The following is a 26,758-nucleotide window of genomic DNA, read 5'->3' as shown; positions in this document are numbered from 1 at the left end:
CAGATGGGAAGTGCCGTATCTAAACAGAGGTTGGCCCATGGGATAGTGGATGCCATCTCCCTCGCCTTTGAGCCAGGGTGAGCCGTGTCCCCCGGGGGTGAGAGCGCACTCCACTACGGAGCATTGCATCCTCCTGGGCGTTAGCACGCGGCGCCTCTCTGACAGACATTTGTAGAGCTACGGGTTGGGTGACACCCAATACATTTGCAATTTTACAATCTGCGAGTGGAGCCGGTTTCCTTAAGGGTATTAGGCAACCCTTGGTGATTGAGGAAACGATTCGGTTGAGGTGTCGAAACACGCTTGCTGCGCCACTCTCCCTAACCCGGAGATACGTGCGCTTTTTCAGCTTTGTCAGTTTAGTTCCCCATTTCTTTGGCGAACCCTGCAGAGTTCCTCCGAGGCCCCCAGCACCTGACTCAGCGGAGGAGTCAGGTGTTGGCCCGTTACGTTGTCGGCATGCCCGCTGGTCAGCCCGCGTTCTGGGTATAGGTGCCTGCTATGTGTGATCCCCGCTGGCGATCCCATACGTTCACTCAGCCACGGTATAGTCCCCCCTTCTAGGGCAGGCTCGTGTCTTCCCTCCCCGCTAACCATCCTTATGCAAGGACTCCCCATCTCTGGGCTAGTCCATAGGTTGTCACCAGGTCTCCCCTCTGGGTAACAGGTGAGCTCCGCAGCGTCCTCCCTATCGGGACTGAACGCTTTCCCAACGTACTGTCATATCAAAACCTATTTTACTGGGTTATTGCGACTCCCCGAAAAACATAACTGGAACAGGTAAGTGAGGGCCAGGGGACACGTTGGAAGACTGTGTCTCGGGGCGTTGTAGGTGCGCTCGCTCTACTGCGTGGCACACCCTTCGCCAGGGACGCAGTAAGGTTCTTTCGTTGTGGCGTTTTCCATAGATTTCCCCATAGTGGAAGTTTCCACATAGCATTGGAGTTCCCCATCCGAAGGGGAACGCTACGGTTACTAAAGTAACCCTTCGTTCCCCGAGGGGGGGAACGGAAATGCTATGTTCCTTCGCCACAACGATTGTCCCTTAGCTGTTGAGCGTGAAAGTCTCTTCAGCTAGAAAAGGATGTCGAGCATGGCACTGGCTGCGTCTTTATAGCATGACTGATTGTCATTGACGCCAGCTGTGCACGCTGACGCTGCCAACTCATTGGCATTTCATTGGCCCGTTTTTATACTCTTTCAGATGATTGGATTCTGACGAAATCCCCATAGTGGAAGTTTCCACATAGCATTTCCGTTCCCCCCCTCGGGGAACGAAGGGTTACTTTAGTAACCGTAGCGTTTATTTTGATACACCTAAAAAGGTGGTATTTGGTATTTTATTTTAAAATACATTTTACAGTTTTTCTCAGTGGCTTTGGTGCATTTCTCACAACACTATTTACATTTGCACAACAGTTAATGCATTTCTGAAAACAATTAGTACAAACTGCAAAACCTTGTTGATAACCTGCAAAAGCGTGTCACTTGCTCAAAATGGATAGCTCATTCCTCAAAAGCAAGTATTGATGTCAATGAAAGTGTCATCAAGATGAAAAGTCCTGACACCATTGTTTATGAACAAGATAGTCAAATGGCTTTGTCGTGTTTTCATTATGACAGTTTACTCTGTACATGTTTTCCAATGTAAAAAAGTCAGATTTTGATGACACTTCCTGAAAATGCTCAAGACAGCATTATATACTATTTGCACAGCCATTTGAAAACTATAGTAAAGTTAGACATCACTGCATTTAGTGAGGTATCCGAGTACAAGACACTGAATATGTATGTTTCACATTTTTACTGCAGATGCTCTTCGCAATTCTAATTTATTCACAACATTGTGCAAAAGAATAAATATACCCTTATTTACAACAAACATAAATTTCCTTTGGGTAGAGCTGTGCACAACTGTAAACTATATTGCAGTACATATTGGAACTGAAACTACAACACACATAGGTCTGTAAATCATTCATAAAATTGTTCAATTTAGAATTAGCTTGACAGATTTTGACAACATCATCATTTTTGTATGTAATGTCTCAAGTAAAGAAATGGGGACTATTAGTAGGCCCACACGGAATCTGCGCACGCAGAATTCCACAGATTTTCCACAGATTTTCTGCAGATTTTTAGCCCATCATTAATTCAGTTTATTTACTTGAGTAAATGTGTGTAAATCTCTATTCAGTTTTAAATTAGGTACAGTGATATTATTGACTAATATGAAAATGTTCATCTGATTTATGTACAATGCAGTTTGTAAAGTTATATTTTCTTTGTCTTTTAGTAGATACATTATATGTGAGAAATGCTTTGTTTACCAAATAAAGTGAATCTAATTGGATTTGCTTTGTAAGAATTAAATAAAAGTTAAAAAGATATTATTTTTTATTCCACATATTAAGGTTTTAGTTCAGACTCACAAAATAATTCCGCAGAAATTCGCAGATTTTTACCAAAATTCTCAGCAGAATAAGCAAAAAATGTTCGCAGATTCTGTCTGGCCTAGTTTTATATGGAATGACTATTCAGCATTCACAAGTTTAGTTAATTTTGACTGACATTACATAAGCAAATGATAATGTTATAAAACAGCAGAGAGTTGTATGAAAGCAATTGATGCATGTCCAAAGCATCTGCCATTTGTTGGAAGGAATGAGAAAGTGCTACTATGATGTGCACAAATGACTAATTGTTTTGAGAAATGCATTAACTGTTATGCAAATGTAAATAGTGTTGTGAGAAATGCACCAAAGCAACTGAGAAAAACTGTAATGTGTTTTTGCCCATTCCAGAGTACAACTAAGGAATACCAAAGTCCCTTTAAGACCAGTGACTTCACCCCACGGCCATCTTTGAAAAGCCTCTCGGGCAGTATGCTTGAGGATTCTGTTTGAATGGGGAAATATCTAATTTTCCAAATCTGCTTGCCAAGCTTACGACTGAATTTCATCTTAGGAATCATCAATAAAATGAAACAACAACGTCTCTTTAGTTTACTTCCTCAACGTCTGAATCACATAAAATCTGCAGATACTCACGTCTGGTCTGAGCCCCTTCCTCGGAGTATCGTCAGTCTATAACGATCGCTGATTGGCTCCTGTACTAGAATGCGGGCTTTATTGGCAATATATTGATTGATGATTGGCTCCTGTACTAGAAGCGGGGCTTTATTCGCCATATTGACAGTTACACTTTTACCCATTCAAAAGTGTACGAGTGACATGTCTTGTGTATTCTAGAGTCTTTGGTAATAAAAGGGACTCAAAGGGACTTTGGTAATACACACAACATTATACATTTCCATGTCCATGTAAACCACATAAACATGGACACACTCTCACATACACAATTGTGAGACGTTGGACAGATGTCACAATTGGGAATTGGAAAGTCTATAATTGTGAAATCTTGTAATTTCAACACATTTTGTTTTTACTCAATTTCATACATGTCAACATTGGGATGTGAAAATAAGGGGCACCCCCCATCCCCCCCCCCCCCCCCCCCCCACGGGTCATGAATATGGTTATCTTGAGTTGAAACGGTCAGTAATAGGGCCTATGTTATTAGTTATTATTATTATTATAATTTACAAAGGATACATACAGTTAAAATCAGAATTATTAGCATGATAATATTTTGTCATCTAGAGAAAGTCTTATTTGTTTTATTTTGGCTAGAATAAAAGCAGTTTTTAATTTATTAATACCCATTTTAAGGTCAAAATTATTAGCCCCTTTAGGCTTAATTTTTTTCTCGATAGTCTACAGAACAAACCATCATTATCCAATAACTTGCCTAATTACCCTAACCTGCCTAGTTAACCTAATTAACCTAGTTAAGCCTTTAAATGTCACTTTAAGCTGTATAGAAGTGTCTTGAAAAATATCTAGTCAAATACTGTTTACTGTCATCATGGCAAAGATAAAATAAATCAGTTATTAGAAATGAGTTATTAAATCTATTATGTTTAGAAATGTGTTGAAAAAAATCTTCTCTCCGTTAAACAGAAATTGGGGAAAAAATAAACAAGGTGGCTAATAATTCAACTGTGTATTAGAAAAAAAGCTGCAAATAAATAAGTTTAGCCTATTAAAATTAATAGGTATTATAAAGAAACTGAATCAAGTTATCAAATGTCATTAACCTTTTCCTCACTCTATAATTTAAACATTCTGATTAAAGAGCAGCGAATAAATGTGTTATGTAGATTTTCTGCTTGATTACATTAAATAACAGAGGTGGAACATATCTATAATGAAAGCATTCGACTGCTATCCTAACTTTTTATGTTCATTTTAGACATTTTATTTAAAAGAAAATGAACCAAGAATGACATGTTTAGATATACACTGACTGTTCTGAGGATTGCTTAGGAGGGGTGACGGCACCTGTAATGGAAGAGAATTCCGCCGAGGTTATATTTATTTAAAAGGGTTTTCATGCTTAATAAAATGAAAGCACAGAACAGATTCACCTTTACGAGAAAGGGGGCGCCCCTGGTTGTTTGGTGGTATGGGTATATCCAACACAATCTCACGGCAATTCGTAACTTTTTTTTTAGTGGCTAATTCGTACGAATTCGTACGATCTAATTCGTACAATTTAGTACGATTTGCTCATCATCCAATGACAGTTGGGTTTAGGGGCGGGGTTAGGTGCCACGCCTCCTTTTTAAAATCGTACCATTTCGTACGACTGAACTCGTATGAATTCGTACGAATTAGCCACTAAACTGTCAAAACGTAAAATACTTACGTTTTCTCGTGAGATCAGGCTGGTATATCGGCTTTAGGGATAGGGAGGATCGGCTTTTTAATGTTGATTGCCACCTTTTATAGAAAGATTGAAAATATGGGAGAAATACAGGAAAATACCTTTACGGGATGATAGCGGGATAGAACTATAAAATACGGGAGAATCCCGGGTTGGAATGGGTTATGTGTATTTTAGCATTTTCACTTTTTGGTCTGTGTTTGCATAGCTTAATTAGCATTAAGTAGTAGTATGAACATGTGGTTCTTAAATAAAACTCACAGAATGAATGAACATTCATCAGTCAATACAGGTTTACTTTTATAATTTACTTACATCAGAAATATCAAGTACTTTTGTACTTTTATTGAATGGGTTAATAACATTTTTGCTGGAATACATTTTATCAGGGTATCTTTATTGAGTAGTGAAGTATTGCATGAGAAATGGAGATGGAAATGCCAAAATTCAAATAAAAATCCCTTAATTAGCAAAAAAAAAAAAAGTCTACGCTTGCATTAGGTGGTTTTAGACTTGTGTGAAAAAAGGTTATGTAGACAATTACACACATGTGACTCCCTTATGCTTGGTTTGTTTTCTGTTGGATACTAGGGTTACCTCAGTCAACCAAACAACTTGCTGGTAAAGCACCTAATTCACATTTGGGATTTTTTGTTCACTTTAAAAAGATTTGCATCATGTTATGATTAAAAACTCAGCTAGTGTTGACCACTAAGGGGCTGCATCAGTCACGCTGATTTGGAGTTTAGTTCATGTTTAGCTGTAATGACTTTAAACACAGCCTCTGAGAATGACCTAGATTCTAGAAGATAGCTTTTTTATTTTCATATATGTAGGTCATGAGTTCACACATATTTAAATCAATAAAAAGTGATGTGTATTTGGCATGCTGTCTGCTTATACCCCCTATTTAGGATAATTATCTGAATATGCTTCGTTAAAGGATAGTTCACTCAAATATTGTCATTTACTTTCTATTTACTCACCCTCATGTGGTTCTAAACCTTTGAGTTTCTTTCTTCTGTTGAACACTAAGATATTTTGAAGAAGAAACTATTGACTTTCATAGTAGGAAAAAAAACAAATACTATAGAGGTCAACACTGCTGAAAAAAACTGCTTAAACCAGTCTAAGCTGGTTGGCTGGTTTTAGCTGGTTGATAAGCCTGGTTTTAAAACTACCTATGTCCAGCTTAAACCAGGCGGGGCAAACTGGTTTTAGCTGGTTATTTTCCAGCCTGATCAGCTAGACTGGGCAGGAAATGGTGGGTGCCAGCCTAGAAAAAGGGCCCAAACCACTCTAAAACCAGGCTGATCAACCAGCTAAAACCAGCCAACAAGCTTGTTTAAGCTGTTTTTTTCAGCAGGGAATGGTTACAAGTTTTCTTGCTCTAAAATATTTTCTTTTGTGTTTAACAGAAGAAAGAAACTCACACAGGTTTGGAACAAATAAAGGGTGAGTAAATGATGACGGAAGTTAAATTTTTTGGGTGAACTATCCTTTTAATGAAACCTCAAACCATATTTTTCACTTTGAAGATGGCTTAAACGTCAAACTCACCTCCGCCGTTTTTCTCGAGATGCCAAAAGACACAGATTCCATTTTCAGTCTGCAATAATAAAGGTGCACTTCACTGAAAACTGGCAACTGATTAACAAAGACTTCAAGGTCAAGGTGTATTTTTATGTGAGTGCTTTATGTGAGATCTGACCTGGTTCTGGGTGTTTCTGAATTTGAGCTGAACAGGCTGAGAAAGGTTGTTCACTTCAGTCGTACCAAGCCAAACTCCCAACACACTTTGCTTAAGCAATATTGGGTCTGACCCATTAAGGTCATTTCCTTCCTGTGCCAATACCACATGTGACCAAGAAGAAACAACATTATTAGGACATACAGATTTCCTCCAAAGAACACAAATTTCCATTTGGTTTTAACTAAGTTTTTAAAGGAGAGACAGAAAGCGCTTACAGTGGGGAAAATAACCATTGAACACATCATGCCTTTTCCTGGGAATAATATTTCTAAAGAAGCTGTTGACATGGAATTAAACCAGATTTTGCTAAAAACCTAAACAATAATTATGTGTAATAACAATGAAATGACACAAGGAGAAAGTACTGAATCACTGAAATGTATTTAATACATTATATAAAAGTTTTTTTTGGGCGATGACAGCATAAAGACGCCTCTCACATGGAGAATAAAGTCACATGCATTGCTTAGGTGTGATTTTTTTTTTCGACAGACTTCAACAGAGTGTAAAAATCTTGATGTGCTGTGGGTCTCGTCTATCAAATTTGATCTTTATTTTGTATTTTCTATTAGATTCAAGTCGGGTGATTGGTTGGGCCATTCTACAGCTTGATTTTCTTTCTCTGAAAGCATTTGAGAGTTTCATAGGCTGTGTTTTGGATCATTGATTTGCTGAAATGTCCACCCTAGTTTCATCTTCATCATCCTGAAAATGTAGATGTTTTACTGAAGCAGCTAATATTCATTTACAGTGAGGAAGAGCAGAGGATTGCTAAAGAACTACTGAGAGATTTTAGCTGCTGTGTGGGCTTTTACTGCCTTTTTACACCTCCCTTTCTTTATATGTTCAGTACTTTCCCTGTGTCATTTCTTTTTATTACACATAACTTAAAAACTAATTGTTTAACTAATTGTAAAAACTAATTAGTAATACTTGTAAACTAATTAGTTTTGTTTTCTTTGCATAAAAGGATTTCTTTGGTTGTTACCAACATCCGTGGAAAATTTCAAGTCAATGGTACCTTTAGAAATATGACAAAAATGGTGACGCGTGCAATATTTATTTTCCACGCTTGTATATGTACCTTAATTTCTGAACTGCTGGTTATTTTGAACAAGTTTTCATCAAGAAGATAGACTTTCAACTTAACATCTTCACTGCTACTATTGTCCAGTCCATCTCTGCTTCTTTGCAGCGCTTCATCTGAGATGTTGATTACGTATCCTATTTCTGTATCTAGTGATTTCTGAAGAAACAAACATGAAGGCAGAGTCAAGCGTGTGACTTCATTGATCTTCCTGTGTGGGTATATATCTGAGTGTATGGCTTGCTTCAATAGTACACCTTTAAATTGATCTTCCTGTGTGGGTATATATACAGTTGAAGTCAGAATTATTAGCCCCCCTGCATTTTTATCCCCAGTTTTTGTTTAACGTAAATATTTTTTACATATATTTCTAAACATAATAGTTTTAATAACTCATTTCTAATAACTGATTTATTTTATCTTTGCCATGAGGACAGTACATAATATTTTACTAGATATTTTTCAAGATACTAGTATTCAGCTCAAAGTGACATTTAAAGCCTTAAGTTAGGCTAATTGCGCAAGTCAAAATATTGTTTAAGAGGGCTAATACTATTGACGTTAAAATGGATAAAAAAAATAAAAACTGCTTTTATTCTAGCCGAAATTAAAACAAATAAATCGTTAAATGTCACTTGAGAAATATTTGAAAATTAATAAACATTTTACAGGAGGACTAATCATTTTGACTGACACTCATTCATTTTTTGGTTCTGACAATACACTGTCATTGTCTGTGAACAATGTAATGTGTTAAATCATGTTCAACAAGCATTGATATTTAGTCTTACCTCTGAGGAGTCAATGCTTTTAAAAAAATAGTTTGGTGTAGAAAAACGAGTCATCCCACCAGCGCAGATTTTCATCTTTTGTTCCATACACCTGGTAAAAAAGAAAGAAGAGATTCATGTATAATCTAGACTTAAAAAAATACACTTTACATCAAACAAAGCATTTAAACTCTATCATACGTTTGAAACATATGATTTGTTTTTTAGTTGCTACAAGATTTCAGGATGAATCAACTTACTGTAGTAGAACATCTCCAGATTCCATACAATAGTCCAGAACTGAATGACAATTTGGTTCTCTAGAAACTGTCAAATCATGGAGGTAAATAATGTGTATATTCACTTCAACCGCTAATCACACCACCTATTCACATAGAAATCTGATATATGATAATATATGACTATAAAAGGTCATATTTTAATTTCACTTATATAAAATATCATATATGCAATATACAGTTAAGTACAGTTAGACACAATTCTAACATTTGTGGCTCTATACACCAACACAATCGATTTGAAATGAATTGTAGATAAGCCTTAACTGCAGACTGTCAGCTTTAATTTGAGAATATTTACATACAAATCAGGTGAATGCTGTAGGAATTACGACAGTTTGTATATGTGCCTCCCACTTGTTGAGGGTCCAAAAGTAATTGGACAATTGGCTTCTAAGCTGTTCCATGGCCAGGTGTGTGTTAGTCCCTCATTATCCCAATTACAGTGAGCAGATAAAAGGTCCTCCTGAGTTCATTTCAAGTGTACAACTTGCATTTGGAATCTGATACTGTCAACTCTCAAGATGAGATCCAAAGATCTGTCACTATCAGTAAAGCAGGCCATCATTAGGCTGAAAAAACAAAACAAACCCATCAGAGAAATAACAAAAACATTAGGCGTGGCCAAAACAACTGTGTGGATCATTTTTAAAAAGTAAGGTCACACCAGTGTGCTCAGAAACACCAAAAGACCAGGAAGACCACGGAAAACAACTGTGGTGGATGACTGAAGAATTCTTTCCCTGGTGAAGAAAACACCCTTAACAACAGTTGGCCAGATCAGGAACACTCTCCAGGGAGGTAGGTGTATGTGTGTCAGAGTCAACAATCAAGAGAAGACAACACCAGAGTGAATACAGAGGGTTCACCACAAGATGTAGACCAAGGCCAGATTAGAGTTCTAAAAAAGCCTTCATGGTGCTGGAACAAAATCCTATGGACAGATGAGGTCAAGACCAACTTATACCAGAGTGATGGGAAGAGAAGAGTATGGGAAAGGAAGTGCTCATCATCCTAAGCAGTGAAGCATGGTGGTAGTAGTGACATGGTGTGGGAATGTATGGCTGTTAATGGAACTGGTTCTCTTGTATTTATTGATGATGTGACTGCTGACAAAAGCAGCAGGACGAATTCTGAAGTGTTTCAGGCAATATTTTCTGCTCATATTAAGCCAAATGCTTCAGAACTCATTGAACGGCGCTTCACAGTTCAGATGGAGAATGACTCAAAGCATACTGCAAAAGCAACCAAAAAGTTTTTGAAGGGAAAGAGGTGGAATGTTATGCAATGAAGAAAATGAAGAACAAGGACTACCAGGAACTGAAGGCAGTTGCTGTAGAGGCCTGGCAGAGCACCACCAGGTATGAAACCCAGCGTCTGGTGATGTCTATGCGTTCCAGACTTTAGGCTGTAATTAACTGCAAAGGATTTTCAACCAAGTATTAAAAAGTGAAAGTTTGATTTATGATTATTATTCTGTCTAATTACTTTTGGACCCTTAACAAGTGGTAGGCACATATGCAAACTGTTGTAATTCCTACACTGTTCACCTGATTTGGATGTAAATACCCTCAAATTAAAGTTGACAGTCTGCAATTAAAGCACATCTTGTTTGTTTCATTTTAAATCGATTGTTTATGTAGAGCAAAAAATGTTAGAATTGTGTCGATGTCCAAATATTTATGGACCTAACTGTATATTTTGAAATATTATATGGCCATACACTGTAAAAAATGCTGGGTTCCACACAATCCCTTCATGTTGTTCCAACACAAATCTATTAACTTAACTTAATCGCTTTTACAATTTAAAGTGGATTGAACATTAAACAATTATTTGTCCCCCAAAAAACATTAAGGATTTTGTTGTTTCAATTCATTTTAAATAAGTAGTTTGAACAAGCAGCAAAAGTAATTTTATGAGTGTATATGAAGAGTTAAGATGCAGAAACCTCTAAACACCGTCTAAAATTGTCCAATAAAATGAGTATTTTAATCAGGCTCCTGTGTGTATGGTCAGTAATATTACTTTTATGGCAAAGAATAAGTCCTTTTCCTGGTCTTCAATGTGAAATATTTCAACATAAACAAAGGTGGCTGACAAAAATGTTAATTTTCGATGGAAATTTCAGACAGCACTTAGAGGTTTTTGCATCTGAACTCTTCATATATTCATTTTTGTAATTCCAGTGGTTAAAAATATATGCAAGTAGCTTTTTTTGTAATATTTTGAAATATATTTAGCATATATGACATCTATTTAGTTATGTAAATTTCAAATAGCAACTTGTATTTATGTAATTTGCCTATATATGTGAATATCATTTTGCTAAATGGGATTGTAAAACTTTTTTTTATGTCAAACCCACAAGTTTCGAGTGACAACACAGTCCTATTAATCAGGAGGTGAAATGATATTGACTCACCTGCTCCAGTCCATATTATGGAGGAAAATATCCAAACAACGAAACAGTATAAGCCTTTCATTTCTGCTTCGAGTGCTCATATGCTGTAGTGAGTGCACTGCAATGACTTTAAACGCAGGTCTCATGTGATTCTGTGGTTTCCTGTGTGACATAGTAAACTTCATTTCATGGCAAAAGTAAGGAACTATTGACTCCATAAGCTTTTTACTTACCATAACAGAACAGCAAGGTGAAACAAAGGGTGAAAATTAAAATAAAACCATCATGGTGAAAGTGTAAGGGTAATGTTTCCAATAGACATTTACTATAATAAATACTAAAAGTGCTTTTTTATTCACAAAACACAGCATTTATTTATTATTTTTTTCTTACAATAAATAAGCAGGTTTAAGATAAGATAAGACAAATCATATTTAAGGTTTTATTTGAGTTAGAAAGAGGAAGCTTCATTTTATTTGATGTTGATGTGCTGAATTGGAGCAAAAGAAGTTAGTACTCTTGCAAAAGAAAAAAAGGGGGGCACAGGGCATGGTGCTTTTCTGTTGATGTAGCTTGATAATGTCTTGTAAAACGTCACATAAAAAGGTTTAAGTAAGAAAACAACATGAGAAATCCTTATCTGGAGGCATCCACAGTAGATTTAGTCTTGGATTGAAGTGACTGCCTTCTGTTTTTCATCGTTGTTGCACACATCCACACAAAGATGTAAAATCCTGTAGACAGACAGACAAAGGCAATGTTTCAATCCAAGGGTTAACTGATGAGAAACTGACTGAGAAAACCACCAACAATCAAGAGTGCATGATTATATGCTGCCATGGCTTTGCGTTCAAGAAAATGACATTGTAATGGAAGTCAATGGGGCAAAAACAGCCCCCAACATAACGAAAGGATAGTAAATATCCAGGATGATTAGTAGGAGTTTAACCCCAGCATCCTGGCCAAATTTGCCCTCCGGCATCAGTCCATCATGGCCTCCTAACCATCCCCTTATCATAATTGGCTTCATCACTCCTCTCCACTAATCAGCTGGTGTGTGCTGTGCCGTCTGGTTCAATATGGCTGCCGTCGTGTCATCCTTGTGGATGCTGCATACTGGTGGTGAATGAGGAGATTCCCCCAATGTGTAAAGAGCTTTAAGTGTTTAGTAAAGCACTTTATAAATGTAAGGATTATTATTATTATTATTATTATTATTATTATTATTATTATTATAAAATTTAGTCTGTTGTTGAGTTTCAAAGCAATTTCCCATAATATGTGTCAAAATAAGATTCATCACCAAATATCATTTCATTTGCTGAAACACAGAGACAGTTGTGGACAAATGAAAACATCCCGAAGAGCACACAAGAGTTAAAAAAGTTTCTTTTCTGCTTTCCTTGAACCTTGATTTTATTGAATCATGCATTTGCTAATTTCACATCCTCCTAGACACTGTGTGACTTCAGAATAAACCTTGTTGTGATCCTATGCTTTGGAAGCAGAAAACAAAACTCTAGTGAGTCATTTATGAACTGCTTTTTAAAAAAAAATAAAATAACCAAAACCCCCTAGTATTATATACTGTATTCTGCTGACTTATGTACTTACATTATCTTAAAATGTTTTGAAGAATTTTAAAATCAAGTAAAATATGCAATTTTAACTAGTTACATGGACTGTGTACTGTATTGTGAAGCTAACGACATCACACCCTCAATTTCAAGTTAGGTATGGAAACATGAAAGAAGCTTCAATATGGTTTACATTTTATTAGACTCCACAAAGATTATAACAGAAATTTAAAGTGTAATTCTTATGATAAAGCAGTGCTGCTTTATTGCCTGTGTGGGCAGTGCCAGCCTGTAGGGTTGAGAGGCCCTAAGGGAGATAAAAAGAATGGGCCCACTGGTGTAAAAACAGTAAGAAAGCACTAAAAAACCCAAACAAACAAATTTTTATATTTAAGTGTATGCATTTTTTATTAACTGTAACATATTTAACCTATAATATGGATGTAAAAATATTTACTCATACTTAAATAAGTTTGTCAGTATAGCAAAGTACCGCTAAATAATGTATTATGCATAGCAGAACATTACTTTGAGCTTGCTTTATTCCTCTGCTTTTCTTTTCTTCTTTCTTTCGGCTCCTGAAAGATGCCGTTTGGATGCCATTTTATTTCAGATTAAAATTCGATTGATGTTATATTACTTAAGCCTTTTTATTAGGTTTATACTGAACGTGAGCATTTTGGAGAAATCGGAGGAATCGGTGTAGGAATAAGTTATGTCATTCTAGTTCACCCAATAGCTGATTGCGTGTGGTGTTATGCAAAATAGAGTGGGGTGCTGCTGGGTATAATATTCTAATATTTTCTGCTTTTATCTATACTGTTGTTGTGTTTTTATTATCGTTTTCAGCTTTGTCATGCATGAATTATACGGAGCTATACTTTTAATGAAACTTGTGATTTGTATCACGTTTAATGCGGTTTGTGCATTGCACATTGTTCATGATTTAAACGTACACGCTTGTCCTCACACTTATGTTTACAATAAATATTCAAGAGCAGCTTTCGTGGGACCCTCCAAGAAACACAGGGCCCTAGGCGACCGCCTATATTGCTTGTAGGATGGGCTGGCCCTGTGTGTCGGTCCTAACACCCCAGTATATTGAGGGGGACTCTATATTGCTTAGTGAGTGTCGTCATTCGGATTAGACATTAAACTGGGTTTCTGACTCTCTGTGGTCGTTAAAAATCCCACGATGTCCTTCGTAAAAGAGTAGGGATTTAACCCCAGCATCCTGGCCAAATTTGCCCACTGGCCTCTGTCCATCATGTCCTCCTAACCCAGGGGTCACCAATCTCAGTCCTGGAGGGCCGGTGTCCTTACGGGGTTTAGCTCCAACTTGCCTCAACACACCTGCCTGGATGTTTCAAGTATACCTAGTAAGTCCTTGATTAGCTTGTTCAGGTGTGTTTGATTAGGGTTGGAGCTAAAATCTGCAGGACACCGGCCCTCCAGGAACAAGTTTGGTGACCCTTGTCCTAACCATCCCCATATCATAATTAGCTTCATCACTCTGTCTCCTCTCCACCAATCAGCTGGTGTGTGCTGTGCCATCTGGCACAATATGGCTGCCGTCGTGTTATCCAGGTGAATGTTGCACACTGGTGGTGGATGAAGAGATTCTCCCAATGTGTAAAGCACTTTGAGTGTCCATAAAAAAGCGCTTTATACATGTAAGGAATTATTATTATTAACATACTGTCACCATCCTGCACTTTGTCTCCATTCCCCTAGAGGTCCGTGTGTTTTCTCTCTGCCTTAATTCTTCCTCATGTCTTCTTGATTACTTAATTTCGATCACCTATGACTTGTTCCAGCCAGAGTATATAAGTTGTGACTTTTTCTCTGTTCCTCACTCCATTTTTGAATCAGTATCATGTGAACTCGCCTTGTGTTCCTGTGTTCCCTTGACCTCCTGATCTATGTCTAGTAAGACTCTTGTTTTCCCTGTTGCCTGCTGCCTTATTGTTTGTTTGTTTTCTCTAGTGGTGGGCGAGGCTTTATGAAACACTGAAACAGTTGAAGCAAATGTGTCGAAGCTTTGAAACGTTTTGAAATCCGTCTTTACAGTGACACCTAGTGGTAATTTTTCATGTGTTGCTGTGGAACAGCTTCAGCAAAGAAACAGTTAAGCAAATTGATGTATTAAACCCCACTTTGTAGAGTTGAGGTTTCAAGTGATTTAGTGGAGCGGTGAGAGTTCCAGACTAGCATGCAGAGATAATGGGGTTGAATCTAGGGCAGGCATGTCCAAACTCAGTCCTGGAGGGCCGGTGTCCTGCAAAGTTTAGTTCCAACCCCAATCAGACACACCTGAGCTAGCTAATCAAGCACGCACTAGGTTTTCTAGAAACATCCTTGCAGGTGTGTTGAGGCAGGTTGGAGCTAAAATCTGCAGGACACCGGCCCTCCAGGACAGAGTTTGGACACCCCTGATCTAGGGTGATGTATAGATATTAGTTTTTTAATTGCTCTGTTCTTGTAAGGTGTTTTGTTTAAACATTGTTTTGCACATGCGAATGAACACTTTGTGACTAAATATGTCTTGTGTTGGTCATAAAAATTAACATTAATAAAGTACATCAAGTCATAATTTAAGACAGGATTCGAACTCGGGCCATTTGCAGCACTCTGTGCACACGCACGGTCCACTAGCCTACATGAAATGGAGTTTTTTTTTTTTTCTAAACCTGTCTGTCAAACGCAGATTGGCCAGGTCTAGAAACATTTCTGAAATGACCAATTTGCATCTATTTAGTCACGTGACCTGGTGTTTCAAAATACTTTAGTCATGGGATCTGAGTGGTGCAGTGTTTCGAAACACTTGCTCTTCAGGATCTCGACACTATCTCGAAACGTCAGTTTCATGTCAGCCATCCCTAGTTTTCTCCCATCGTGGAGTTTTCTTTGTGTGCTTATTATATTGTTAAAACCTTTTGTATACCTCATCTAAGAACAATCTTATTGTCTGTTTTTCTACTTCATTTGGAGACCTTTTTTTCTGGATCCCTACTTTGGGTGTTTTGTTTGGGTCCAACACATCTGTCCATGTGGCTCAGTCGTTCAACTCACCAGTCTCCACACCAGAGACCCTGGTTCAAGACCTGTCCATGTCACATACTGTTATAATCACCAAGAATTTTGCCCATCCAGGCTGCTGGAGAACACTCACATTCAACAGAACTACATGCCTTATCATGCACTTCACTCACACACCTGTCCCAGTCCACCCTCTGATTACTTTCTCACAGCTGAAGCTGTTCATGACTAATCACATGCCCTATATAGAGACCATATTGACACACTTCCTTTGCTGAGTCTTGTTTCCTGTAGGTGAGCATTACGTCAGCATTTTCTTGCATTGTCTGTCTTGTTTTGACCTTTGTATGTCTCATTGTTTCTGTTTGTTTTTGCCACCTGCTTCAACCTTTCCTCTGTTTACGTATATCGACCATTCTCTGGATTATCTTCATGCTTCAGTCTGTCCCTGTTTGAACCTGACCTGCCTGATTTTTCTAAATAAAGCTGCATTTGGATCCTCACCTCTGTTGCCACCTCACTCATTACACATACTAAAGGTCGGACATGGTAAATTGTGGCAAAAATGAATGGGGAAAACCACCTTCGCCTTATTGTGCTTGACAGAAGAAAGAAACTGATAAAGGTTTGGATCTGCTAGAGTGTGAGTAAATAGTGAGTATATTTTCATATTCAGGTGAACCACAAACTATGCCACTGCATCAGCATCACTCATAGATGGATTCCCTGATAAACACGGGTTTCAAATGTTCTCATGTGTGAGCTCAGTGAAGTGATGTGTATGAAGTGCACTTCAATGCTGCTACAGTATGGAATGGTGATTAAACTGATAGTAACACTCTATATTTTAGTGAAGGCCAATGTACTGTTGTAGGTCATCACAAATAAATCAATGAACAGGAAACACTGCATTACAAATCAGTAACTCGTAAGCATTAAACTCAACATTAACTATTTTGTTTACCAGCCGCTGTTCTGGGCCAGTAGTTTTCTAAAGTTGCTTGCCACTGCATTTTTTCTAGTCACAGTTTTGTTGTTAGGGAAAATACATTTAATATGCTTAAATTTAACTTTGGTATGCAAAAATTACGTAATTTTAGGTAATTTCATTTGCTTTAGGTTATTTAAAACTTCTCCGACCACCCACATTTTAATATGCATAGTATACCAGTTCGTATATACTACCTGACAAAAGTATTGTCGTCGATCTCAGTTGTAAGAGCAACAGATAATAACTTGACTTCTAGTTGATCATTTGGGAAAGTGGCAGAAGGTAGATTTTTCTGATGAATCCTCTGTTGAACTGCATCCCAATCATCACAAATACTGCAGAAGACATATTGGAACCCGCATGGACCCAAGATTCTCACAGAAATCAGTCAAGTTTGGTGATGGGAAAATCAAGGTTTGGGGTTAGATTTCAGTATGCAGGTGTGCGAGAGATCTGTAGAGTAGATGGCAACATCAACAGCCTGAAGTATCAAGACATTTGTGCTGCCCATTACATTACAAACCACAGGAGATGACAACTTCTACACCAGGATAGCACTCCAAGGTGCTCCAGCATTGGCCAGCCCAATCATAAGACATGAACATTATTGAGCATGTCTGGGGTAAGATTAAGGAGGAGGCATTGAAGATGAATCCAAGGAATCTTGATGAACTCTGGGAGTCCTGCTAGAACCCTTTCTTTGCCATTCCAGATGACTTTATTAATAAGTTATTTGAGTCATTGCAGAGATGTGTGGATGTATGAATGCAGTCCTCCAAGTGGGGAGTCATAAACAGAAGTAATTCTTTTTCCACTGCACAATGACTTTATATTCTATACTGTACATTAATTCTGTTAAGTGACAAGACTTTTGTCTAAGCAAAGTCAAACTTTACTGTCCTAATTAAATAATTAAAAATCAAGGCATGATCATAATTTATTTTAGTAAAATAAATGTAATCTAGAGGCTTTTGCCTTTCATATAAGCCACTTCTGATACCAAATGATCAACTAGAAGTCAAGTTATTATTTGTTGTTCCTAAAACTTGGATAAGCGACGAGACTTTTATTAGGTAGTGTACAGTAGTCAACATTTGAAGTGGATCAAAACCTTTCATCAAAGTGGATGTCAAAGTTATGTCTAATGAATACAATAAAATTGGAAACTGCAAAGATGCTTTAAATACATTTTTAAAATATTACCTTTTTATTTTATTTTAAAGGGCACCTATGGTAAAAAAATCTACTTTTCAAGCTATTTGGACAGACATGTGTGTAGGTATGGTGTATAGATCGTCATATTGGGGTAATATAAGCACACCCAGTGCTTTTTTTTTCAATTTAACAACATAAAAAAGGTGGACCAATTGGAGCGGTTTTCAAACCGACCGCAACTTGACGTAGGAGTGTGGTTCCTCCGCCCACCAATATTGATTGACAGGCGCGTCATCATATCCTCAGTTTGTTGATTCACGTCCGCCATTTTCAGTGTGAGTCGAAGCAATATCACTAAAGGAACACCCTTGCTCTATTTTTAGATGCAAGGCTCATTGGGCTCAACACAAGATCAATATTCTCCACATTATCGCTCTAATTGGAATTATTGGTTGTATCTTTAGGTAGGTTTGCAAACATGTGTACTTCTCATTGAGTCTACCTTATACTTCAGCCGTTTGCATTTCTCGCAATCACAGAAGCTCCCTGTGATCTTAACTAGGTGCTGCTGTACCTGACGCTGCGCCATGCATTTTAGAATTCTAAACATAGGTTTCTATTGTGTGTACCCTAATAGAAACCTATGTTTAGAATTCTAAAATGCGTGGCGTGACGATTCGGGACACTTCATGTTTCTGCCGCGCCACAGAGAGTGTCTGGTGTGCCGTGTCACGGCTTCGAGCGACGCATCCCGTGCCTCAGTCAAAGTTAATTCAGTGTGCGTGGTTATTAGTCTCGGTGTACAAGCTCGGTACTTGAAACTAGCACACAGTTGGCTGTAAAACTGTACAAAGACACAAATGATTTTGTACTCTCTGCTTGGTCTGTGTCCGAGTCGTATATGTACGACTGAATGCTGATCCTCTCACTCCTGCTCCTTCTCTCAGTCTGCTTGTCTGACTCTGTTGCAAACACAGAGCAGGTGAGCTCATGGCTCTGCCCCCTTGTTACGTTGGGCGGGAAGCCGAAACTAATTTACATGTGAAGCAACACACCCCTAAATCAGCGAGCTGTGGACACTCTCCTAACATGACACTTTTTAACACATTATAATAAAACATTCTGAGTTGTGTTTTGAACTGAACCTAAACTGGCACACTCAGAAGAACCATAATATTAATATTAAATCATAAAAAAGAGGTAAACTATGTGCCCTTTAATCTTATTTTTAGCCTCATCATGATTTTACCTAAACATTTAGCTGTTTTAATTCAAATAAAACAAAATGTATAAAGTTAAAACTAACCTGTAAGTTAAAACCGAAGACAGTCATGCTGCTCAAACTGTATTGAACATGTTTTATTATTTATTGACTATGATTTTGTTATGTAGACTATATTTACTTCAATACACTATACAATAAAAAGTACAATAAATATCAGATAAAACTTTTAGTCAAGCAAAATTCTAAATTAACTTTTACCAAAGTCATTTCCAGTAAGATATCTGTACTTTTACTTTACTTTCAAATGCTTTATACAGTACACTAGCTGTACTGATGCTATCTCAGAAAACTGAATACACACACACACACACACACACACACACACACACACACACACACACACACACACACACATACACACACACATACAAACCGGATGTTTTTTTGTTTTGATTAACATCAACATTTCCTGCTTCTGTTGTTCTCCACCATGCAAAAATACAGTTTGCATATTTCAGAAATGACTCAATGGGAGGAAATACGAAACTTGAAAATATGTTTGTAAATTTGGTATTCAAATAAATGTTTCAATATAAAATTACAGTATGGCATCATCTATTAATGTTACGGTTAGCAGTTTCATTTAAGGTATGGTTACATATGTTTCATGCACTTACTATAGTATTTACAATGATTTTTGCATAATTACATGTAATTAACCTTTAACTGGGCATCACAGTGGCACAGTGGGTAGCACGATCACCTCACAGCAAGAAGGTCACTGGTTGGAGTCTGGGCTTGGCCAGTTGGCTTTTCTGTGTGGAGTTTGCATGCTCTCCCCATTGTTTGCATGGGTTTCCTCCGGGTGCTCCGGTTTTCCCCACAGTCCAAAGACATGTGGTAAGGGTAAATTGGGTAAGCTAAATTGTCCGTAGTGTATGAGTGTGTATGGATGTTTCCCAATCATGGGTTGCAGCTGGAAGGGCATCTGCTGTGTAAAACATATGCTGGATAAGTTGACGGTTCATTCCGCTGTGGCGACCCCAGATTAATAAAGGGACTAAGCAGAAAAGAAAATGAATGAATGAATGATTGATTGATTACCCTAACCTTACCCACATTTTAACCCCAACCATATAGTAGGTACATGTAATCTGTGTCCATTACGATAGACATTACATGTCAGCCCATGTTTTTGTGGTTTCTGAGCATTTCATCTAATTTAAAGCCTGCAGTCCATGAGAGTGGACGATTGTCATCGAACCAAATGGTGGTACGGGTCGGTATGTTGTAATTTGAAAAAAAATCCACTACACTGAAAAGCAGCAGGCATCACTTCACTCAAGACACAAACATAAGCCTCATTTACTATGTTTTTATTCTGATTTATTGATGTTTGCCAATATTTCATAGATTGTATGTAAAAAAAAAAAAGAGATTGCACTTACTAATTAAAGTTTAAAATCTTTTGTAACATTGCAAGCTTTAGATCAGGATTTCTTCAAATATGTCATTATGTACAATGGGTTCAAGATTTGTTACTGAAATTAAATCTCCAGTAATGCTGATTGAATATATATATATATATATATATATATATATATATATATATATATATATATATATATATATATATATATATATATTAGGTTAACTAGGGGAGTTAGGGTAATTAGGCAAGTTATTGTATAATGATGGTTTGTTCTGTAGACCAGTGTTTCCCAACCCTGTTCCTGGAGGCACACTAACAGTACATATTTTCGGTGTTTCTCTTATCTGACCCATTAACTTCAGGTTTTGGAGCCTCTTTTAATGTTCTGATGAGTTGATTCAGGTGTGTTTGATTAGGGAGAGGTTGAAAATGTGGACTGTTGGTGTGCCTTCAGGAACAGGGTTGGGAATTTTGCTTAAAGGGGCTAATAATTTTGTCCTTAAAATGGTTAATAAAAAATTTAAAACTGCTTTTATTCTAGATAAAATAAAACAAATAAGACTTTCTCCATAAGCAAAAATATTATCAGACATACTGTGAAAAATTCCTTGCTCTGTTAAAGATAATTTGGGAAATATTTGAAAAAGAGAAAAAAATTCAAAGGGGGGCTAATAATTCTGACTTCAGCTGTATATATAAACAATATAGCAGATGGACATATGGGGAAGTGGGGGGGGGGTGCTTTGATCTTAAGAGTCTCATGACCCGATCTAATCCTGAGTAGAATTAGAGTAATCCTGAGTAGATCTTGAGAGTCTCATGACCCGATCTAATCCTGAGTAGAATTAGAGTAATCCTGAGTAGATCTTGAGAGTCTCATGACCCGATCTAATCCTGAGTAGAATTAGAGTAAGCCTGAGTAGATCTTGAGAGTCTCATGACCCGATCTAATCCTGAGTAGAATTAGAGTAATCCTGAGTAGATCTTGAGAGTCTCATGACCCGATCTAATCCTGAGTAGATTTGAGCTAGCAGAACTGTTGCTATTACAACAACTCTCAGATGAGTTTTGAAGAATGAAATGATCCTAGATAATGTCATATTGCCAATAATAACAATAATAATAATGATAAGAATAATAATAATTTATACAGTTTTTTTTTTTCTGGACACTCAAAGCGCTTTACACATTGGGGAATCTCCTCATCCACCACCAGTGTGCAGCATCCACCTGGATGATGTGACGGCAGCCATGTTGCACCAGACCACACACCAGCTGATTGGTGGAGAGGAAACAGTGACAAAGCCAATTATGATATGGGAATGGTTAGGAGGTCATGATGGACAGTGGCCAGTGGGCAAATTTGGCCAGGATGCCAGGGTTAAACCCCTACTCTTTTTCGAAGCACATCCTGGGATTTTTTATGACCCCAGAGAGTCAGGACCTCGGTTTATCGTCTCATCCGAAAGACGACGGTCACTGAACAGTATAGAGTCCCTTTCACTATACTGGGACATTAGGACCCCTGCTGCCCTCACTAATAGCAACCCAGCTTTCCCATGCAATCTTCCATCCATGTACTGACCGGGCGCAGCCCTGCTTAGCTTCAGTGGGTGACCCTGTGAGAGTTACAGAGAGCTAGCTGCCGGCGATTCAATAATCAAATCCAGCTAATTGATTAATCCACATATGAAGAACAGACCCCTGTTTTTACATTGTACACTTTTACTTTATTTCTTACTATATTTATCTATTTAAAAAAAAAAGACTAATAAACCTGTAAATTTGCTTGGCAAAGAATCAGCTATTTGAATTGACCACAAAAATCAAGGTAAAGGCGGATCCCTGGTTAAAATGGGTCAATTTTTACCTTATTTGTGCTATTGTCATTTTATGTATTTAAAATCTACAGTACTTGTGTGAGAGTCTCGGTTAGTATCTTGTGGAACCCACCTTGCATTGAGTTAAAGATGCAGAATAGGTAGAGTATAGGGTAGATGGTGTGTCCAGAGGTGAAGAAGGCCAAACCCCATGTCGTACCCAGCAGACACATGAGCCCCAGCACTGTGCCAGCATCCTTCCAGACTGGCATCTTTTCATACTTGCTTCTTGTACGTTGTAGCTTGAAGATCTGCCTGGACACTGTGATCAGGATTCCTAAGTTGAACAGGAATACGATAGAGAAGTAGGAAAGGGTCACGCCGTACAGGATGATGTTCTCTTTGATCCAGCAGCTGTATGAATGAAAGATTTGCAATGTAAGTAAATTGTACTGTTGACATAGGTTAAAGACGAGATGTCCACTTTTGGTGTATTTATCAGAATAAATTGATTCTTCCAAAAAACGTTGCATGTTAGCAAAGATTTTCTCAGGGTGCTCCGGTTTCCCCCACCAGTCCAAACACATGCGATTATAAGTGAATTTGGGTAAGCTAAATTGTCTGTAGTGTATGAGTGTGTGTGTGTGTTTGTGTGAGAGAGAGAATGAGTGTGTTTGAGTGTTTCCAAGTACTGGGTTGCAGCTGGAACAGCATGAAAATCATAAAAACATGTGTAAAACATATACTGGCATGGTTGGCGGTTCATTCCACTGTGGTGACCTCTGATATAGAGACTAAGCAGAAGGAAAATAAATGAGTAAAGGAAATTTATGAGTGAGTGGTTATACTTTAGCATATTACATTTAGCATATTACTAAGAGTTCACACTTAGATATTACTTGGCACTATTATCAGGTTTGGCTTGCTGTCCCAGGAGAGAACCCTGAGCTCTGAGATAATTGAGCCCAGGGATTCTGCCAGGTCTGTATGTAAGGGGGTACGAGATCAGGTAGGTCTCCCCCCTAGTAAAGAAGGAAAAGGATGAGATGGGGCGGAAGGGGGGATTCTTCCAAAATCCAAAAGATACGGCAGTAGGTTGAAATTGGTCTATTTACAGTGCATCCAGAAAGTAAAAAGAAAAGAGAATTTTTCGAAAGAAAATTTATTTCCTCAAAATACTCCATAATGACAATGTATAAAGATTTTTTGATATTGTTGCAAATTTATTAAAAATATAAAAACCTGAAAAATCACATGTACATAAGTATTCACAGCCTTTGCTCAATACTTTGTTGATGCACCTTTGGCAGCAAATACAGCCTCCGGTCTTTTTGAATATGATGCCACAAGCTTGGCACACCTGTCTTTGGGAATTTTTGCCCATTCCTCTTTGCAGTACCTCTCAAGCTCATCAGGTTGGATCGAAAGTGACCGTGTACAGTTATTTTCAGATCTCTCCAGAAATGTGCAATAGGATTTAGGTCTGGGCTCTGGCTGGGCCACTCAAGGACATTCACCAAGTTGTTGTGAAGCCACTCCATTAATATTTTGGCGGTGTGCTTTTGGTCATTGTCCTGCTGGAAGATGAATCGTCACCCCAGTCTGAGGTCAAGAGCACTCTGAAACAATGCTGCATTTATCTGTCCCTCTATCCTAACTAGTCTTCCAGTTGCTGCTGCTGAAAAACATCCTCACAGCATGATGCTGCCACCTCCATGCTTTACTGTAGAGTTGGTATTAGCCTGGTGATGAGTGGTGCCTGGTTTTCTCCAAACATAACGCCTGGCATTCACTCCAAAGAGTTCAATTTAGTCTCATCAGACCAGAGAATTTAGTTTCTTATGGTCTGAGAGTCCTTTTGGTAAATCCATGTGGGGAGTGGCTTCAGTCTGGCCACTCTACCCTACAGGCCTGATTGGTGGATTGCTGCACAGATGGTTGTCCTTCTGTAAGGTTCTCCTCTCTCCACAGAAGAACGCAGGAACTCAGACAGAGTGACCATCGGGTTATTGATCACCTCCCTGACTAAGGCCCTTCTCTCCCGATCACTCAGCTTAGATGGCCAGCCAGTTCTAGGAAGAGTCCTGGTGGTTCCAAACATCTTCAACTTACGGATGATGGAGGCCACTGTGCTTGTTGGAACTTTCAGAGGAGCAGAAATTTTTCTGTAACCTTCCCCAGCCTTGTGCCTCGAGACAATCCTGTCTCGGAGGTCTACAGACAATTCCTTTGTCTTCATGCTTGGTTTGTGCTTTGACATGCCAAAAACCTGTCAACCCTGGTACCTTATATAGACAGGTGTATGCTCTTTCAAATCATGTTCAATCAACTGAATTTACCACAGGTGAACTCCAATTAAGCTGCTGAAACATCTCCAGAATGATCAGTGGAAACAGACCGTACCTGAGCTCAATTTAGAGCTTCACGCAAAGGTTGTGAATACTTCTGTACATGTGATTTTTCAGGTTTTTTATTCTTAATAAATTTGCAACAATTAAAAAAAAATATTTTTTTCACATTGTCATTATGGGGTATTGTGTGTCGAATTTTGAGGAAATAAATAATTTTAACCCATTTTGGAATAAGACTGAAAAAAAAATGTGGAAAAAGTGAAGCGCTATGAATACTTTCCGGATGCACTGTATAGAAGGCTTGGATCAATCTGATTGGATTATTACTGATTAAGGATGAGAGACCACCTGCGATCAATCATATCACATGCTCCTCTCAAAAGTATTCGATATACGCCCAATATATATAGATATAGATGGTTTATAAATTATTCATACACTGAGTGACATTAGCTGTCTTCTCGAAAAAATATATGGTAGTGTCTTCCTGTTAAAAAAGTGTAGTATTACTGAAGTATAGCCTAGTACAGTGGTCCTGGAGCTCCGGTGTCCAGCATATTTTAGTTCCAACCCCATTTAAACATACCTGAACCAGCTAATCAAGCTTTTTCTAAGTATGCTAGAAACTTCCAGGCAGTTGTGTTAAAGGAATTTGGAGCTAAACTGTGCAGGACACCAGCCCTCCAGGAGCGAGTTTAGACATCCCTGGGCTAGTAGTACTATATAGCTAGTAAAATCAGAAAAAAGAAAATAAATGAAATTTAACATGGGACGTTAGAGCTGCACAATTCAGGACTGAGAATGAAAGTTATTTAAACCAGTGTATCTCAACCACATTCCTCGAGGACCACCAGCACTGCATGTTTGGATGTCTCCTTTGTATGTCACACCTATTACAGCTCTTTCAGTCTCTGTTAATGAGCTGATGATCTGAATCAGGTGTGCTTGATTAAGGTGACCTGGAAAATGTGCGGAGCTGGTGGTATTCCAGGAACGTGGTTGAGAAACACTGATTTAAAGTAAATCAGAGGTCAAAATATTCTCTAAAATAGAGATTCTCCTATCAACTTAAACAAAAAACAATGTAATTATTTAGCAGTGATAATTTTATTTCTTAAAACAAATATATTATTATGTGACAATTATATTTATTACTGGTTTATTGTCGCTACTTATTGCACATGAAAATTCATGAAATCAAAAACAGAAGCTTCTATTGTATGATGGATTGTATGATGGACACCTTTTTCAGATTTATAATGTGAAGACTTACATTGAATTGGTCCGATCAGTATCTGTTAATGTCATCTCATGAGTGCCATAAAACGGTCTGATGCTATGAACTGACAGCAAGCCTCCAACAACAACAGCAGGGACTCCTGTCAATGAGAAATTATTCCAAGATAAATCACCACATTTCAAGGTTCACATTTAATTATTTTGATTAGATTTTTTTAACCACATTTTCAATGGATCATTTTCACAAGACTTTTATGACATGTTTAACAATCATCGTAATCTTAAATCCTTCAAAGTTTTTAATATTTGGATTTTAAAAAAGTATGTACATTTACAGTATATGCAGTGTCTATGGGGCAGGACAGCAAATTTGACATTATCAAATCTGATATGAGCCGTTATTAGTCTCACACGATTTTTTTTTTCTTTATCTGAAAGTCTTGATAACACCTTCGTAAAGTTTTTCTTTTATTATTTCAGCAAATAGGATTGTCAAAAAAAATATTTGTTGTACACTCGCTGCCCTGCATGTTTAGAGGAAAAATTGGCGGAGCAAACTTTTAGTACATTAACTACCTGTAGGTACTGAAAGAAGAAACTGCCCCAAAACATGTGTGCCAAGGTTGTAGCATCAATGACTTGTCTGTAGAAGGGCTGTAACTGGTGCCAAAGGTACTTCAACAAAGCATTGAGCAAAGGATGTGAGGGATGTTTTTAATTTGCAGATTTCAAGCAAACTTTTCTTTTTGTTCACATTGGCATTGTGCGGTATTGTCTTAGAAGAATTTAATCTAGTTTGGAATAAGGCTGTAACTGTCAGGATTCTAC

At 37.8% G+C, this 26,758-nt stretch overlaps 2 protein-coding genes across 2 annotated transcripts in view; both read right to left on the bottom strand.

The window, feature by feature from the left end:
- The window catches only part of adgrg3 (adhesion G protein-coupled receptor G3), a 35,297-nt gene extending 23,911 nt beyond the window's left edge, over window positions 1–11,386 (bottom strand). Inside the window, exons 1-6 of the mRNA XM_056462322.1 lie at window positions 11,123–11,386; window positions 8,659–8,725; window positions 8,420–8,510; window positions 7,626–7,787; window positions 6,500–6,631; window positions 6,349–6,397 (exon numbers count right to left, since the gene is read on the bottom strand). Of these exons, the coding sequence (XP_056318297.1) occupies window positions 6,349–6,397; window positions 6,500–6,631; window positions 7,626–7,787; window positions 8,420–8,510; window positions 8,659–8,725; window positions 11,123–11,183 (562 nt within the window). The 5' untranslated portion in view covers window positions 11,184–11,386. The remainder of the gene's footprint in view (window positions 1–6,348; window positions 6,398–6,499; window positions 6,632–7,625; window positions 7,788–8,419; window positions 8,511–8,658; window positions 8,726–11,122) is intronic.
- Window positions 11,387–11,508: 122 nt separating this feature from the next.
- LOC130232432 (adhesion G-protein coupled receptor G2) overlaps window positions 11,509–26,758 on the bottom strand; it is a 30,854-nt gene continuing 15,604 nt past the window's right edge. The window contains exons 9-11 of the mRNA XM_056462323.1: window positions 25,965–26,070; window positions 22,474–22,754; window positions 11,509–11,835 (exon numbers count right to left, since the gene is read on the bottom strand). Coding sequence (XP_056318298.1) covers window positions 11,738–11,835; window positions 22,474–22,754; window positions 25,965–26,070 — 485 coding nt within the window. The 3' untranslated portion in view covers window positions 11,509–11,737. The remainder of the gene's footprint in view (window positions 11,836–22,473; window positions 22,755–25,964; window positions 26,071–26,758) is intronic.

Source organism: Danio aesculapii, chromosome 7 (assembly GCF_903798145.1).
Source record: "Danio aesculapii chromosome 7, fDanAes4.1, whole genome shotgun sequence".
Lineage (NCBI taxonomy): Eukaryota > Metazoa > Chordata > Actinopteri > Cypriniformes > Danionidae > Danio > Danio aesculapii.
Note: the sequence above shows the minus strand (reverse complement) of the source record. Positions and strands in the feature narration are given on the sequence as shown.